This window comes from Vicugna pacos, chromosome 3, assembly GCF_048564905.1.
Source record: "Vicugna pacos chromosome 3, VicPac4, whole genome shotgun sequence".
Lineage (NCBI taxonomy): Eukaryota > Metazoa > Chordata > Mammalia > Artiodactyla > Camelidae > Vicugna > Vicugna pacos.
The window spans coordinates 27,319,502-27,337,202 of NC_132989.1; the positions used below are offsets into that span (position 1 = coordinate 27,319,502).

Here is a 17,701-nt window from a genome sequence, read left to right on the forward strand (position 1 = left end):
CCCCAGGGATATAAGCTTTTAAAAAACTGATTATGTGAGGGGGAAAAGCCTTATTTATGGATGACTTATAATGCATTAAGATAAATAAATGAGTGTAAGGGGTAAAATATTTAAGATTTTTAATTTTTACTTTTTCACTACTAGATGATTTTAGTATTCAGCTTATCTAATTCATAAACTATCATAATGTCCTTATGTAAGTATTTGGGATAATTTTAGAATTAGACAGTAAATTTTTTTGGACTGCTACATGGCTTCTCGTTCAGTTTAAATATAAGGACACACACATATAAAATAAATATAAGCTATTTAACATTATTAATAAAACATGATAATATTTAATATATATTTTAAAGTTGCCATTTGTTACAGTGAAAATGTATAAATAATACCACTTAACCAGTCTTTTTTCTTTAGCCTTAACTTTATTTTAAACATATAAAAAAAAAGATATTTTATGTATTTCTTTATGAAAAAATGATATATTCTTGTCTGTTTCAGACCTGTGGATATCTGGGCTTTGGGCTGTATGATCATTGAGATGGCCACTGGAAATCCCTATCTTCCTAGCAGCTCTGATTTGGATTTACTTCATAAAATTGTTTTAAAAGTAGGTAGGTATTACTAAAATATACTGTTAAATGGCTCGAATAAATAGTTCCAGATCAATTCTTCTTGATTTTCAAATTTAGTTTTTTCTTCAAAAGAACGGTAAATAATATTGTTTTGATAAATGATTGTAGATGAATGCCTGAGGCTGATAAAGAAGGTAGAAAATTCTCCTCTGATTTTACAAGTAATATTTTTCTTTTCCCTGATGCAAATATCTATGTTATATGTTGATGGTCAATACAAAGAAAAATAGTAAAATAGAAACCTACTTCAATTTGCCTCACAATTTTAAAACTTTGTCTTCTGCAAATGTTTACTTCTCTCAAAGAGGAGTTCTAAATAATAGAGTTGATTTAAAGATTTTTTGAAGCACTTGGAAATAAAAAACCAATTATTTACTGAGAAAACTTTTTTTAACCACAGTATATAAGCAGATAGCTAAATAACTTATTCAAAAATATATTTGATGATAGCTGAATTATTTGATGATCTGCTTTGACTACCCAAACATTTTCATGGTTAGCCTTGCTTAGTGAGATCGATCTATCTTCTATCTATCTATCTATCTATCTATCTATCTTAGAACATCATACTTTTTTGTGTCATCTTTAAAGTTCTGGTTATGAGGTTAACCTCCTTTAGAAGGAACCCTGAAGGTGATGGGATCAATTTTGTCATTTTACAGATGGGGAGATCGAGGCACAGAAAAGGAAAATTTGCCCAAGGTCACAGAACTAGTTATATCAAAACTGGTGTTGAACTTAGCTCTCTCCATTTCTATTTATAGTTCTTTCTATTTTATTACTATTCTATAGCCCTGTTTCTTCTTTGCAGTATTTCTGTTTCTAAATAATTTTAATATTTTAGCTGTTCTGAGTAAGACTTTGCTGATAAACATTTGGTAGTTAAACCATTTAGATACTCATATGGGAATATGTAAAAGTTTGAATGTCCTTTTTCTGATAACATTATACATTCTGTCTTATATTTTGGGAAAAGAAAATGAACCTGGTGGTTTTAAGTTCTCTACTGCCTCTGTGCTATTGACAGATTGCTGGGGAAAAGCTCAAATTTTTTATGCTGTATTCACATAGTTCTTTGTTCAACTTTAAAAATTAAAAGAACTTAACTGTTATTCTACCTTTTTAGTAATTTAATGCAGACCATATAGCAATTTGATTATTTTGATTGTAGAATAATCTCCTTGTTTTCTTTTATCTATATATATATTTTTTTTCCTCTCTTTTCAGGCAATTTGACACCTCACTTGCAGAGTATCTTTTCCAAGAGTCCCATTTTTACTGGGGTAGTCCTTCCTCAAGTCCAACACCCCAAAAGTCCAAGAAAAAAATACCCAAAGCTAAATGGATTGTTGGCAGATATAGTTCACGTATGTTTAGAGTTTAAGGATTTATTTCTGGGAAATTTGCAAAAATTATAATACAGTTTGGGGATATTACTTTAATGCAATTCCAAAATGATTTGTGAAGTAATGTTATCTGTTAAAAGTCGTTGTTTTCCTCTGTCTTTATATCTTTAGTTCAGAGAAATTAAAAGTCATAGACCCTTAGAACTGAAAGCCCCCTAGGGTAATCCTGTCCATTATTTTTAGTTTATCCCAACTTTATTGATAAATAGAGATAAACTGGAAAAATTCTTAAGACTTACTATGTTTATTACCACCTCTTAACAGCCAATCTTCCTAACAGGCTACCCAAGGGTTCTGTTCCTTGTACAGTGGTGTCCTAAGGTATACACAAGCCATTGGCAGCTGCAGTTTTAATATTGCTTGAGCATACACCAGTGCCAAAATTCACCTTGAGCTGGAGAAAACAAAAACATGTGTAGCACTCTTAAATTAGTTTAAATTTCAAATTTCATTTTGAACAATATAATAAATATGCTAGCATTCTTAGTACAGAATTCAAAAGGTAAGAGAATTACTTACTTCTACCTGTTTTCTATTTATATTCTTTCCAGCTGGTTTTCTTTTTCAGGATCAACTAAATTATCTTATTTCTAATGTATAGCCCTTTAAAAAATGGTTACCTAAATTTCGAAGCAAGTATAGTGTAGTGTTTATAAGAAGAGGCTCTGGATTCACATTAACTACCTTCAAAACTCAGCTCTGTCACTAATAAGCTCTGTAAACTTGGGGAAGTCACTTAATCTCTGTGCCTCAGTTTACTGGGCTGTAAAACAACATTGCCAATACTGATTTTGGGGGAATGAATGATAAATGAGTTAATTGCAGAAATGTTCTTAGCAGGTGGCCTTGAATAAACTGTCAACAACTGTTGTTAGTGTTAATTATTATAGCTGTTATTTAAATAAACCTAAACAAATGAGAGGTAACATCTAAAGACTATTATTGAAGGAAGTTATTTCATTGGTACCTGGAGAGAACTAGTTTATTAAAGGATCAGATTTGTGTACTACATTTTCACTTTAATTTTTTTCATTATAGTTTTGATTATACAAAGAATACATAATAATTATAGAAAAAGTAGAAATGCTTGATAAACAGAAAGGAGAAGTTAAGATTTTTCCAGTCCCTACAATCCAAGAAAAATTGCTATTAATATTTTGGTTTATATACTTCTAGATTTTTTCCAGCCAAATATATGCATAGAAAATTTTGCTTTTTAAAAAGTGTCACACTTTATACACTACTGTGTAACCTGTTTATTTTCACTTAGCAGTATATAATAAGCATACTATTATGGCAATAAATATGGAACTATATCATAATTTTCAATGGTTGCCTAGTGTTTCATTGTAAGACTATACTATAGTTTATTTAACTGATCTTGAAATTTTGGACATTTGTTTTCAGGTTTTTTCCCTCACTGTTGGTAAAGGTGCTACAGTGAACATCTTTTATATGTCTTTATGAACTTGTTGTATTATTTGCTTAGGATAAGTTCCTAGAAGTGTGAATAGTGGGCCAAAGGGTTTATGCTTTTTAGAATTTTTGACATATTTTGCTAATTTTCCTCCAGAACAGTTTCACTGATTTAGCCTCAAGAACTCTCAAGTCATCTCTCCTCTCAATCTAACGTTGAATATTATAATTTTAAAATATTGCCAATTTAATAAGTTAGGAATAAGAATCTTTTTAAAAATTGCACTTACATCATTACAGGAAAGTTGGACATTTTACTAATATTAATTGGTCATTTGTAGTTCTTACTTTAAGAACCCTCAACCTATTTGTCATTTAAAGTATCTCTTTTCATATTGATTTGTAAAATAATAAGCATATTAGTCTTTTGTCATATGTTGTAAATACTTTTTTCAACTTGAATAATCCAGTGATTTGGAATGCCACATTTATTCTAGATGAAATGCTTCTACATGCTTGGGTCTGTTTGTATTTTGTTGATTTCTCTTTATTCTAATACAGTTATAATTTTGATTGATTATTGTAACTTTAAAATACATTTTAATATCTGAGATAGAGTATGTATTTTTTCCTAGATTTAAATTCTAAAGAAAACTTTATTGTGGTATAATTTCTGTACAGTGAACTAAAACACATGTTTCAGATGTACAATTTGATGAATTTTGATAGATGTATTCACCTGTGAAACCACCACCACAAGCAAGTTACCTAACTAATGTTTCCATCACTCCCAAAGAAGTTCTTATGTCCTTTTGTAATCCATCTTTCCCTTCATTCCTATCCCCAGACAACCACTGATGTACTTTCTGTCACTATAGTTTACATTTTCTAGAACAGTATGTAACTGAAATCACATAGTATATACTCTTTTATGTTTGGCTTCTTTAACTTAGCACTATGGTTTAGAGATTCATTCATGTTTTTGTGTGTATCAGTGTTCATTTTTATTGCTGAGTAGTATTCCAGTGTATGGATCATATCATAGTCTTTCATCCTCTTGTTTTGGGTTGTTTCCTATTTTTGGCTATTACTAATAAAATGGCTATTAACATTCACTTGCAAGTCTTTGTGTAGATGTATATTTTTATTTCTTTTGGGAAACTGCTAGTCTGTTTCTCAAAGTATCACTTGTTACATTTCCCAAACTAGGGCATGTGTTTACATTTTCTGAATTATATTATTCACAGAAGGAATATTTATCTGCTTTTAATAGGCTATGACTTGGGCAGACCTTTTCACATTCTTACTGAGTTTTGTTGATGGATTACTATTATCTTCTACATAAGCACATATTTTTTAGCTAGCTGCGATTTTAAGGATCTGAGTATTCCCACATCATAAAGTAGATAATGGACTCAATTTTACTTTGTCAATCAATTTTGTTTAAATTGTGGTTAAAAAACACATAATGTGAAATCTATCCTCTTACCAATATAAAAATATACAGTACAGTATTGTTAACTATATTCACATTGTTGTATAACAGATCTCTACAACTGTTTCTGTGAATCAATTTAAATGTATACCTTTTGAAATAAACAAAATGTAATATTATATTCAATTACTTTGGTTATTCTGGATTTTAACTCTACTTTTTCTATTTACAAGATTTTAGATAAATTACTTGGCCTCTCTGGGCCTCAGTCTCCTCATCTATACAATGAGGATAACAATAATACCTACCTTCTAGGGTTGTTGTTGGGATCAAGTAATAGGAAGAGGCTAGAAAGAGTGTTTTATGGCACACAGTAAGCATCAATAAAAGCTACCTATTAGTAGTACGTTTTGCCTTATTTTAGAGGAAAAATGAAAATTATAAAGCAAATTGCTTTTATTCAAATTGTATCTTTAATATTTTGATTAAAGAAATGTATTCTATTTATAATTATGATTATTTAATTATATATGAGTTAATTATATGCAACTTATTATCTAAAACTCTTCCTTCCATTATCTCTTTGTTTTGTGAATTTTGGGGGAGTTCTCTACTCAGTTCAAATACTCCCAAGATAAGGAAAAAGAAAAGAGCTGTTCTGATAATGGATTATTGAAAGATTTGGGGGCTTGAATATTTGTGAAATTGTTTCATGCCATAGAGCACTGGATTAAGAATCAGACAATGTGAGGTAAAATTCTAGTTTGGCAAATCGCTAATCATGCTTCTAGCTCTGTAAAATGGAAATACTTATCTATGAACTTTCTTTGCACCTTACCAGACTGATAAGATAATCAAAATAAGCTAATTTAATTCTTGCTAATTACAGCAGAAATAGACCAACTTCTGTTTTGGTTAGAATCATATGATATTTAACCTGTAATAATGCCTTACAAATATAAATTTCTTAGAAAAATAAATGGTCAAAACTCACTGTCAGAAATTCCTGAGGTCTAATTCCATCTTTTCAAGAACTCTTAGCTCTGAGTAATTAATTACATCTACATTTGTCAAATAAATTTAACATTTAGCTTATGGAGCCCTGTTAAGAGCTTATTTAACATTAGAATATTTGTAAATTTTCCAGGCTTGTTTACAAATTGATCCTGCTGAGAGGATATCATCTACTGATCTTTTGCATCATGAGTATTTTACTAGAGATGGATTTATTGAAAAGTAAGCATTTTGAATGAATGTGGACTTTTTTAGTGTACTAAAAAGTTTTTGTATTAGGAAATTTTACTAGCACGAGAATTGCTACATAGGTTAATATTAAACAACATGAAAATTCAGTTTAACAAAAACTTACTGAGCTTCTGTATTTACTATGTAAACAGTAGAATTACAGGTGTCATGGTGAAAATTCTAATAATAAAAATAATTGCAATTAGCATTCATTACACAGTTACTATGTCCTACACAGTGTGCTAAGCTCTTTATACACATTCTCAATTGTCATCAGATGCCAGAGATAACATTAAATAAGTAATCAATACTTCTTAACTTTATTCCTATTTAGACATCTGACTCACAATAATCCAGTTTTTCCTCTCTAATAGCATCTCTGTCCTATATATTATAATTAACATTCATTTCCCAGATGGTTTTTGTTTTTTCTCTGCTTTACTTATCCTTTATTGCAGTCCCTGTTGTCTTATTCTCCCCACCAAACTGGAAGTTCCTTGAAGACAAGGACCATGTCTCTTAAAGCCTTTCTGTGTCCCACATTGTATATAAACTATATAATGACATATGATTACCAGGAGGGAAGGGGGTGGAAAGGGATAAATTGGGAGTTCAAAATTTGCAAATATTAACTACTATATATAAAATAGATAAACAACAAGTTTCTACTGTATAACACATGAAACTATATTCAATATCTTGTAGTAACCTATAGTGAAAAAGAATATGAAAATGAATATATGTATGTATATGTATGACTGAAATATACTGTATACCAGAAATTGATACATTATAACTGACTGTACTTCAATTTAAAATATATATATATATAATAATGATAATGTAGATTAATAAGTCAGCCATGCTTCTTAAAAAAATACCATTTTCTATTTGGGCTTTGAAAGAAACAGAGAAAGTTTATCATTAATTGCAAAATCATTCAGTTTGCCTTTGGATGTGAGGTCAGAAACATGAATATCAATTAAAAATGTGATAGAGTTAAGATTAAGAATAAAAAAGTCCAGGAACTGCCATTGAAGATAGACTGAAATAGAAAAAGGCAAAGAAAAGAGAATCTGAAAGTAGCTAGAACTTCATGCATTTTAGGAATTTTAATCTAAAACAAAAATGAGAAGAAGATATATTGAAAGTGCCATTGATGAAAAGTGTCAGTTGTTGAATGAAAAAGGTGCTTCCTATCAGTTCTACCTATACAAAGTTGATTTCTTTTGGGTATTTAGATATTAGAATTTTATTATTATAGGGTGAAAGTTCTTGAGTTCCAATTATAAAGTGCTCAGAAAATATTTGGGGAAGATCTTTTTGATAAGAGGCCTCTTCCTTTCTTGGACCTTCTGCAGTACTAGGGGTTTTGACAGAAGTGTGCCATTTTCCACTGTATAGCACAGGGAACTATATTCAATATCTTGTAGTAACACTTCCAGAAGTATGCCACTAGTTATTTTCTTCATCTCCTCACACTACCTTTTACTAGAATTTTAGGGAATAATTCATTCATGAAAGAATTCATTCAGTCCCAAACTGATAGGAATAGCTGCTTCAAGGAGGGGAACTGTGCAACTCAGGGAGAGGGGTGGGAAGGAGTCTTCACAGTATAGCCTTTTGAGTTTTGAGCCATGTGAATGGATTTTCTATTAAGAAATGGATAACTGGGGGGAAAAAGGGAAACTAAAACCAAAACAATTTCCCTTCAATACTGATGTATTCTGTTGTATTTTATACTAAAAATCTTTCCCTAGAGTAAGATTTCAGAAACTAGGCCATCTTTTAAGTACTGCTGCTTTAAAGAACCACTTTAAAGGATAAAGTGGCCTGAGTTTTCCTTGAAAAGAATAATATATTTATCAAAATTAAAAATAATACTTTGAAGTGGAAGGAAGTTCTAGTGGGTTGAGGTATCCGTGGGAGCAGTCAGGTGGTGGGAGACGCCATATGGGAACCCAAGCTGTGGATTAAGCTTGATCAAAATGACAACCTCCCAAAAGCTTCTTCGTGGCAGAACCCATGGGGGAACAGCCAGAAAACCTTGCCAGTATTGGTGAAGTTCTGGGCAAAAAGCTGGAGGAAAGGAGATTTTACAAGGCCTATGTGGTCTTAGGCCAGTTCCTGCTACTAAAAAAAGATGAAGACCTTTTCCAGGTACAGCTGAAGGACACATGTGACACCAAAGCCAAGCAGTCCCAGGACTGTTTAAGGTGCCTTACAGAGTGGTATGAAGCTGTCTTGTAATACTCTCTGAGGAGCCACCCTGCCCTAGCCCCAGTATTGAGTCTCCAGAGTTTGCAGCCAAATGAGGCCTCCTCCCCTGTCCTCTACAAAGGAAAAGATTACTGTTGTCATTGTCACCTCCAATGTACTCCAGCGTCTTTTGAGAATTCTCTCCCTTCATCATTTCCACTTTTTTTGGAATTCTCATTCTTGCATGCATCTCCCTTCTCTCCCTGCCAGTTTTATGTCAGCAGTTACCAGATTTTCTGAGAGGATTCCTTGCCCATTTCCTCATGATCATCCTCGCCTCTGGTCTGTTTTATGCCATTTAGCCCTTTTTGGCTGAACACTCACTGTCCTTGTAAATTATTTTAAGTCAGTAATGTCAGTGGCTTTAAAAAAAAAAAGAGCAATACTTTGAGTAAACTTTGCATCACAAAAGGGATCTAATTCATTTAAGTCTATTTTGTAAAAGTTTTATTAATAGTTGAATTACCATGGAAAAATTTTTGAAACATGTGTCTTTACCAGGAAGCAATTTGTATTTGGTTAATGTTGTGCCATCTCTTGGCATGCATTACTGATTATTTATGTTGTAGAGCTAATGTAAATCAATTAATTGTCCATTAAAGATAAAAAACTACATAAAGTATTTGATATTGCTTGTTTTATCAGATTCATACCAGAACTGAGAGCTAAAATACTACAAGAAGCAAAAGTTAATTCATTCATAAAGCCAAAAGAGAATTTTAAAGAAAATGGATTTAAGAAAGATAAAAGAAAAATAATTTATACTGATACACTGCTAAGCACTTCAGTTTGGGGAAAGGTAAAAACTGGTTTTCTTTTTAGTCAATATTGCTGTATTATAGTTAGCACTCTAATAATATTAAAAACTGTTCTTCTGACTCAGATTTTGAATGTATCTATTCCAGGAAATGGAAAAAGAGAAAAAGCCCAAGGAGATCAAAGTCAGAGTTATTAAAGTCAAAGGAGGAAAAGGAGCTATCTTAGAACCAAAAAAGACAGAGTGTGAAGGTAGACACTGTCAACAGGATGCAGCTGAAATTGCTCATACCAAACTTGTAATCAGCGAACCACCAAACCCTGTCAATCCCAGCACTAACTCTTTGGGCATGAAAGATGATCCACATGCTGGAGGTAGTATGATGATGCCACCCATTAATCTAACTAGCAGTAATTTGATGGCTTCAAATCCCAGTTCAAATCTCTCCCACTCCAATTCAAGGTGAGTTCTAACAGAAAAGAAATAGAAGGAAATAAGCCTAAAGTAATACAGTGTTCTTATATAATGGTATTACAACAAATCAAGTTCATAGCATCTGTATAAACTGAATTTGAAGGTATATTGAAATTATAATCACGTAATGGGCCATTACTAAGTGCTTCTTGTGAATGCTAATGAAGAAATTAACTTTTTTTGGCTATCTAGGTGTTTAGATTTTCACTAATGCCTTTTGGAAAAACCTTTTTTAAAAAAAGACTCTCAGAAACAGTACGTCTCATTTGAAAAGAATAATGTAACATGACCTTAGTTTTGATAGTGATGTGCCTTCATATAACAAAGTAAGCTTTATTTTTGTATCACAGCAAATTGTCTAAATGGAGAAAGGATAGTTGAGAATAGTTTAATAATCAAATAACTTTTCAAGGTCAAGTATTTTAGGAGAAAAAACAACATTTAGGACCAATTTTAGATTTAGCTACTAATACAGATTAAGAGACTGGTACCGTGAGCCTGGTTAATCAAGGGCAATGTGATGGATGGCAAGGGTCTGTCTAGCGAGGCATCAGAGGCCAGTTCTAAATTTAGGGGAACTACTATAGCTCTAGATGGAGAAGGACACTAGGTTCAAAATCCTAAGCTGATCCTAGCAGACTGGTGAAGCTTAGTAGTCTGCAGAGGTGGGAAAGTGGACATGTCTGTGTTAGTCCAAAGGTACAACAGGCTACAGACAGCAAGTACTCAATCATTCTTGAAGTGATTTCCAAGCTATAGTTGTAATAATCAGAGTTATGAACTAACCTTGCTCAGAAAGCTCAGAAATTCAGAATCCAGTAGTTAAGAGATCCAGGTTCAGAACAGATAGAAGGGACCAAGTAGGCCAGTTTGAGTAACCCCACAACATGGTTGTCACCACTGATGTTAGCCATGAGTGAGTTATTCTCTGCTTTATTTTCACCTCTATTTAGAGCAATCGGTACTTAAGGACTGACAGTTGCATTTTGGCACTCATTGTTCAAACAGTAGACTACCATGGTACAACTTACCATTATTGAAGCTAAAATAGAAGCACTTCTGGGGAATTCTAATAATTTCTCATTTGTTTTCAAATAATAGGTTAACTGAAAGAGCAAATAAGAGACGTACTTCACAGTTTATTGGACAAGTTATGTCTAATAGCAGGCATGAGGATACAGGTCCCACTCAAGTAAGGCAAGAAGCTTATCATTAAAATATGGCCTCTTCAGTGTTATCCCTCTACCTCTTATCCTCTTCTTTATCTTTGGGGCTCTAACACTTTTTAAAATGTACTTTTAGTTTCCTTTTTTTTCCCTAAGATGAAAATAGGTCATAATTTTCTTAGTGCTTTCACGATTTTAGTTAATTTCTTATAACTTGATTTGTGTATTTATTGTGTGACTTAGGGAAAAATATTTTCACCTTTAAAAGTCACAAGACTTTTTGTTTTTTCACGTCCAAAAAATGTTTTTAATATCTCACTTTATAGATAAAAAGCAGTTGTCGCATATGTACATCTTACTTTCCACTAGAAAAAATAATCAATATAGTTTGTTTCCTTATTTTTCACATAGAAAAGTAGTTTAATTAAAAATTGCAACAGTGTTATTTATAATAATAAATCACTAAAAACAACAGAAATTCTTCCAAGAGCCAGTGACAGGTTAAGTATGTTAGAGTATATCCACACCATGGGGTAACTACAGATTACATTGTGGAAGAGTTCATTAACCTAGGAAAGTTTCAATTTTCTGTTGTCAAATGAGCAAAAATACATAACACAAAAGGTTTTTCCAGAATGCTGGGTTCACAAGTAATTGTTTTCCTTTGGATTTTTCCAGTGTTTAAAGCATATCATTTTGTAAATAGAAAAATAAGTTGTTAATAAGATGAACTGAAACAATTTGTCCAAAGTCAGAGTGCAATGAATAGGATCAAAAATTAAAAGTTGAGACTGTAGTTCTTATGATCAAGACTATTATTCTCAGATTATCCAGTATGATTTAAAAAAAAGTTTACTTTATGAAATTTTTATTGGCATTTGATCTGTTTATATGTTTGATGGTATTCTCTTCTACTTCTTAATTACTAAAATAACCTTGCAAAGATAGTCATTTTTATGCCTGTCTTACACCATCCAAATGGCTAGCAATTCTAGGCTTGTCATTCAATAAGTAGTTACACAGCTTTCTTCAAATTAACTCTTGTTTATTTGTTTGTTTAGAACCAGATGGAGAAGGGTGTGTTTAATGAGCGAACAGGTCAAAGTGACCAAATGGCAAATGGAAACAAAAGGAAGCTGAATTTTTCCAGATCTGACAGGAAAGAATTCCATTTCCCAGAATTGCCTTTCACAATACAGTCAAAGGAGATGAAAGGAATGGAAGGTATACATTTGTTGCATAGCTTTAGAAATTTCCAGACTTCATCTTTTGCAAGACCTTTTTTGGTAGTATAATTTACATGTTATAATGTGGTTTAGGTAGAAAGGAGTATATTGCTGTGCAAAATATTTTCAGCCGATGAGAATTTTTCCCCATATTCAAATAAGGTGTGAGACTTAAAGAAGGTAATTTTAAAGGAGGATTAAGAAAACTTTAAAAAGTAAAATTTTCATTAGTTTAATTTTGTTGAAGTGTTAGATCAGTATTTGAGGAAGTTGTTTTTGGTTCAGTATATGACTGGAGTAAATCACTTTCCTCTGTTTCTCCGTGATTATTTGCCCATATAATAACAGGAATGATATATGTGCTTCAGGCATCCAAGGATTTACTAGATTAGGATTTATAACATATATTGAGCTCATAAATGAAACTCATTGTTTTTGCTGAGTAAATGTTATGTTTCTTTGAAGAACAGTGACACCTTGTGAAAAGTTAATATAATAGCAAGAAAATAGTACTTGCACAGCTCAAGAGGAATTATCTGATCCACTTGACAGTTATACTCAGAATTTTAAAAATAAATGTCTTCTTTTAATACCTGGCAGACTATTTGTCAAGTTATATAACAAATCATTTATGATTGGCACATTATACCATTACAACTCACGATTTGTTCAGTCCCTTTATAATAAACTGAGAAACTGACTTCAGTGGATATCAGGAATTTTCATTTGAATCTCTTGGAAAGGAAAGTAAAATTTCAAGGTAGGAATAACAAGTTCTCATTGTTGTTTATATTTCTGCAAAAGTTAAACATATAAAAGTGCTGAAGAGGGAATCAAAGAAAACAGATTCATCTAAAATACCAACTTTAATTAATGCAGATCACTATCAAGAAAAACAAGAGGTAAAACTTTTTTTGTTTATAGCTTTCATTAAGTAATGCTGTTTAGAACACTTGACTTAGTATATAAATTTAGCTATTATAATAGCAAGAAAATAGGTAAAAATTAAAAATTCTGTAATCTTTGAAGTTGAGAAATAGAACTATATTTTCCTAGAATAACCAAATACTAAAGGTTTTAAAAAGTTATTTTGGGGGAGTAGTAAATACCCACTCTCATTTGAATGTTGAGTGACTGAATATACAGCACCCAAGGAAGATAATATATGTTATGCATACTACCTGGTGGTGGGTAAGCCATGCCAGAGGAAAGGGATAATGGTGTAAACATTGGGCTATAACAGCCACAAGAACATATGTATTTGTCTTTAGCCCTTTTCTTCCTGCTTTTTCTCCAACTTATCCCACCCCCATCTCTGCTGTCTATCTAATTCCCTGTTTTCACAAAGATTTGCTCTTAGCTATCAGATAATCTTGAATTTTATTTGGGAATCTTGAAGAAGCGATCAACATTCAAATGAATACTCTCTGAAATATTCTTTTAAGGGAAGGGGATTGTGCTGAGCACCCACTGAATTATATAAACAACCTTCTATCCTGCATACTTGTGAGGTCATCAACTTCATTATCTGTTCCTTATTTTTTAAATAAAATTGACTACATTTTTATTCATGATAAAATTAGCATGTACTTATTAAGGAAATTTAAAGAAATTAGAAAAATAGAAACATTAACCTGAAACTATGTAAGAAGGCATTTTAACTAAGTCTATCCAATCTCTACAACATTCAGATGAAAGGGTTATCAGACATTGTTAGATATATTTTCACAGTGACATTAATGCCTTATTCTGGGCCTAGAACCTGTTAACAACTCCACAATCAACTTTGCAGAAAAGAATTAGTTTCTAGGTAGAACAAGAAAGGCATTAATGGTCATCTTTTAGTTTGTTATAAAAAGTAATAAGGTAGCTTTAAACTTCTAAACTTGGGTGACTTATTGATCTCACAGTGTGTTAAACAGCACCAGGGTTGGCATATTTTTTTAATGATTGGGTGAGTTAGGTTTCTTGAATTTGGGAAGACTAGTAATGTGCTACATGTGTTTATCCTACTGTCCTATGAGAGCCCCCAAAACTAAAGTTACATTTCAATGCAGGAAGAAAGGAACTCTTAAGACAGTTCTGTCACTTAAAAAAATACATAAGTAAATAGGAGGGAAAATCCCTTCTTGCTCATATGGTGTAGAATGCCTGAAAAGATAATCTTTTTAAGAGTAACCTTGAAACAGTTGTAGTTATTAGAAATATCCAGAAGTCATCAATGATGATTGTAGTTTATTTGTACTAATCATTTAAATGCAGTTCTCACAAATGACTGAAATTGCATGTAGGGCTAGTCCAAATGCTTTTAATAAGTTAATGTCAGAATTAAGAAAGTTTCCTAAATTTTGAGTTGGTAGTTTGTTATTTTAGAGCATGAGAGAATTTGACATGTTTTTAAAAACATAAAATAGGGAATACCAGCTTTGTTCTGTTCTTGGCTCTGCCATTCATTTGCTTTCGAATTACTGAATTGCATCCAGGCACTTCCCGTTATACATTAAACTCTTTCAGGCATCTTAAATGTATACTGAAATAGTATATACATGTATTGAATAGACTCTGACCTAGAGAGAAACCCTAATTACTGCTAATGAGTGAGTTAGGCAAGAGAGAAAGAATCCATACAAAAGCCACCTTCAATTTTATCTCACGATGATAATAAGGAATACTTTGCTAGAGGGTCTCCCTGTACCTATAAAATAACCCCCAGGTACAAAATACAAATACTTATCTTTGGCTGTATTTCCTTAGCCAAAGACTCACCATGTCCTCAATTAAGGTCCTGTTTCTATTTACTTTTTAGAATACAGGAAATGCACAAACTGAAAGGAAGAAGAACCTGCCAGATGTAGAGTAGAAAATGCAACAGCTGAAAATTCAGGGAATCCCAGAATCACTGTATGGTTAAAAAAAATCCTTTTTATTAATACTACATACACAAAAGTGCTGACTAGAGAATTCTACAGATATATTGTAAATCCTGTGTAGTTATGTGTATACTCACCTCAGTTTGTTTTTAAATTTCTTAATCTTTAGATTATTCATGTTTTCTTAATTTGAACATTAATTTATAAAAACTGCCTAACTAGTGCATCCTAATAAAACTACAGCTTACATTAAGTCATATAATTTTATCTGATGACCTGTTATCTCAGTCATGTTTGATTAGTGGTCATTCTAAGCTTTGGTTCAAAACTTTATAGATAGAAAAGCTTCCAGATGTGTAATAAAGTGAGATTCCAATATCTGGGAGCACCAAACATTTCTGAGCAAACAAATACACTTGATAAGCATGAAACAGGGGTTTTGTTCCACACTGGACATTCCTGAGCAGCATTTAAACATGTCATGAAGGTTGTTTAAAAGAATGGAACTCTTTTGGCTTGACAAGCATGTTTATCCTTTAGTAGTTTGCTTAGAATATATTGTTACGTATAATTTAACATTAATACAGTCACGGTTTTGGTAACATGTATCTACATTCTTATCCTTGGTTCTTATTGGCTTGGTTTCTAATTTTAGGGTGGAGATGGCCATTGTAAGGGGAAGAATTTGAAGAGGAACAGATTTTTTTTCTGGTAGTGTCTTTTCTTTTAAATCTTAAAAATACAAATTGGCAAGTCTTCCCTTTAATTTTACATGCAGTGGAAATGTAACGTGAGCTGTTAAGACAGCAATTCCTATGCATTAGCATCGTACAACTTTGTTTTGTTAGTAAACCACTGTTTTCTTCTTTCTTTCTTTCTTCTAAGAATTCTGTTGATGTGATGCTTTGATTTGGATTTATAAAGTCATCTCCTTTCTGCCTGCTTCTTTACTTGCCATGATTACTGAGTAGGTGATATATCCTGTCATATGACCCACACTGTATATATACTGATTTCTACCCTCTGCTAGTCACATAATGTAAGTGTCAGTTATTTCCTAAAATGCTCAGGCTTCCTGAAGTGAATTCTTAATGAAATATCTGACCATTAAAAAAAAAAAAGATATTCATTACCATTACATGATTATAAATATGTTCTGTTAATCAGCTATAAAAGTATTTATAATATTTATAAAGTATCTGAAAATTATATGATATTTAACTGTTACATTTTTGTATACTTTTAAACAACTATCAGCACCCTTCTGGTTTCCTAGTTCCAGCTGATAGTGCCTCTTATGTGGTACAGACTTTTTCTATTTAAGTACAATCCAGAAGAGGTATACAACTAAAATTCTTGATTGTTGTATTTTTTAAAAAACAATAAAGTGAGGTTATCTGGTATTTTACCAGAAGTCTGCCTGATTTCCTATTTACTAAATAGACGTGAAAAACAAAGGAAAACATAATTTTTTTATTACAATATTGTGATTTCTTTTCAATTCATTAAAAGGTTGATAAGAATAAACAGCTGAGATTATTATATATAATATACCTTTCTAACAGACTCCTTGTTAGCTTTAGTAAGTAATCTCCTCCAGGGAGATTAAGAGTTGTCCCTGTGGTAGGTTTACTAAATAGAAGTTTGCCCATTGCCTGTTGCATTTATATATTTGTTAATCCTTATATCAAAATATTGTGCTTTTTTTCCAATTTCTACAAAAATGCATGCTGAGATTTTGATTGGGATAGTGTTAAATCTATACATCAATTTGACTAAAATGGATATCTTAGAAATATTGAATCTTCCAATCTACAAGCATGGTGTAAACTCTCCATTTATTTAGATCTTCAAATTTTTTCCTGTAATATTTTGGAGTAGTCTTATACATAATTCATTAAATTTATTCATAGGTTTTTTGTTTTTTATGCTATTATGAATGGTATTTTTAATATCACCTTTTGGTTGATTGCTGCTAGTATTACAGAGATACAATTTGTTTTTCTATATTGATCTTGTATTCTGAGACCTTGCTAAATTAAATTCACTTATTCTCATAGGTTTCCTTCATTCCTTTGTTCCTTCCTTCCTTATTCAGTTATAGCATCTGCAGATAAGGATAGTTTTACTTTTTCCTTTCTAGTGTTTATGCCCTTTATTCCTTTTTCTTTCCTTATGGTACTGACTGTGATGTGTGATAATGCTGACCAGGAATAGTGGGAGTGGACATTTTTGCCTTTTTTCCTGTACCAGACAGAAAACATACAGCCTTTTCTTATTAAGTGTGATGTTAATTGTAGGTTTTATGTAGATGATTTTTATTAGCTTGAGGAAGGTTCCTTTTTTTCCTGTTTGCTGAGTTGTCCTTACCATGTGTTAAATTTTGTTAAATGCTTTTCCTGTATCTACTGGGATGTTCTTATGATTTTCCTCCTTTATTCCTTTAATATGAATTACATTAATTAATATTTTCATGAAATCAGCCCTACATTCCTAGGATTAAATGCCACTTGATCTTTTTTATGTATTGTATTGTATTAGTTAGTATTTTATTAAGAATTTTGGCATTTACATTAATGAGAGATTTTTAGTCCCCTTTTTTTTCTAGTATTGTCTTTGTCTGCTTTTGGTATCAGCATTATGGTGCTTCCTAAAATGAGTCATTAAGTCTTCACTTCTCTTCTGTTTTCTGAAAGAATTTGTGTTGAGTTGACTTTATTTTCTCCTTAAATATTTGCTGGAAATCACCAGTAAAGCCAACAGGAGTTTTCAATTGTGGAAAGATTTTAAGATGCAAATTCAATTTCCTTAA

General features: G+C 31.8%; 1 protein-coding gene and 1 pseudogene across 13 annotated transcripts in view; both read left to right on the forward strand.

Moving 5' to 3' along the window:
* The window catches only part of CDKL3 (cyclin dependent kinase like 3), a 62,444-nt gene that overhangs the window by 23,278 nt on the left and 21,465 nt on the right, over nt 1–17,701 (forward strand). For 11 of the 13 annotated variants that reach the window (XM_072957236.1, XM_072957235.1, XM_072957233.1 and 8 more), the window contains exons 5-13: nt 502–614; nt 1,863–2,002; nt 6,040–6,128; nt 9,042–9,195; nt 9,302–9,615; nt 10,729–10,819; nt 11,855–12,017; nt 12,824–12,921; nt 15,545–15,600. In XM_072957236.1, coding sequence (XP_072813337.1) covers nt 502–614; nt 1,863–2,002; nt 6,040–6,128; nt 9,042–9,195; nt 9,302–9,615; nt 10,729–10,819; nt 11,855–12,017; nt 12,824–12,921; nt 15,545–15,600 — 1,218 coding nt within the window. Of the gene's footprint in view, nt 1–501; nt 615–1,862; nt 2,003–6,039; nt 6,129–9,041; nt 9,196–9,301; nt 9,616–10,728; nt 10,820–11,854; nt 12,018–12,823; nt 12,922–14,825; nt 14,921–15,544; nt 16,298–17,701 lie in introns of those variants that run through there. The other 2 variants (XM_072957242.1, XM_072957243.1) reach the window with 2 other exon arrangements.
* Nucleotides 8,126–8,387, forward strand: LOC140689475 (barrier-to-autointegration factor pseudogene; annotated as a pseudogene).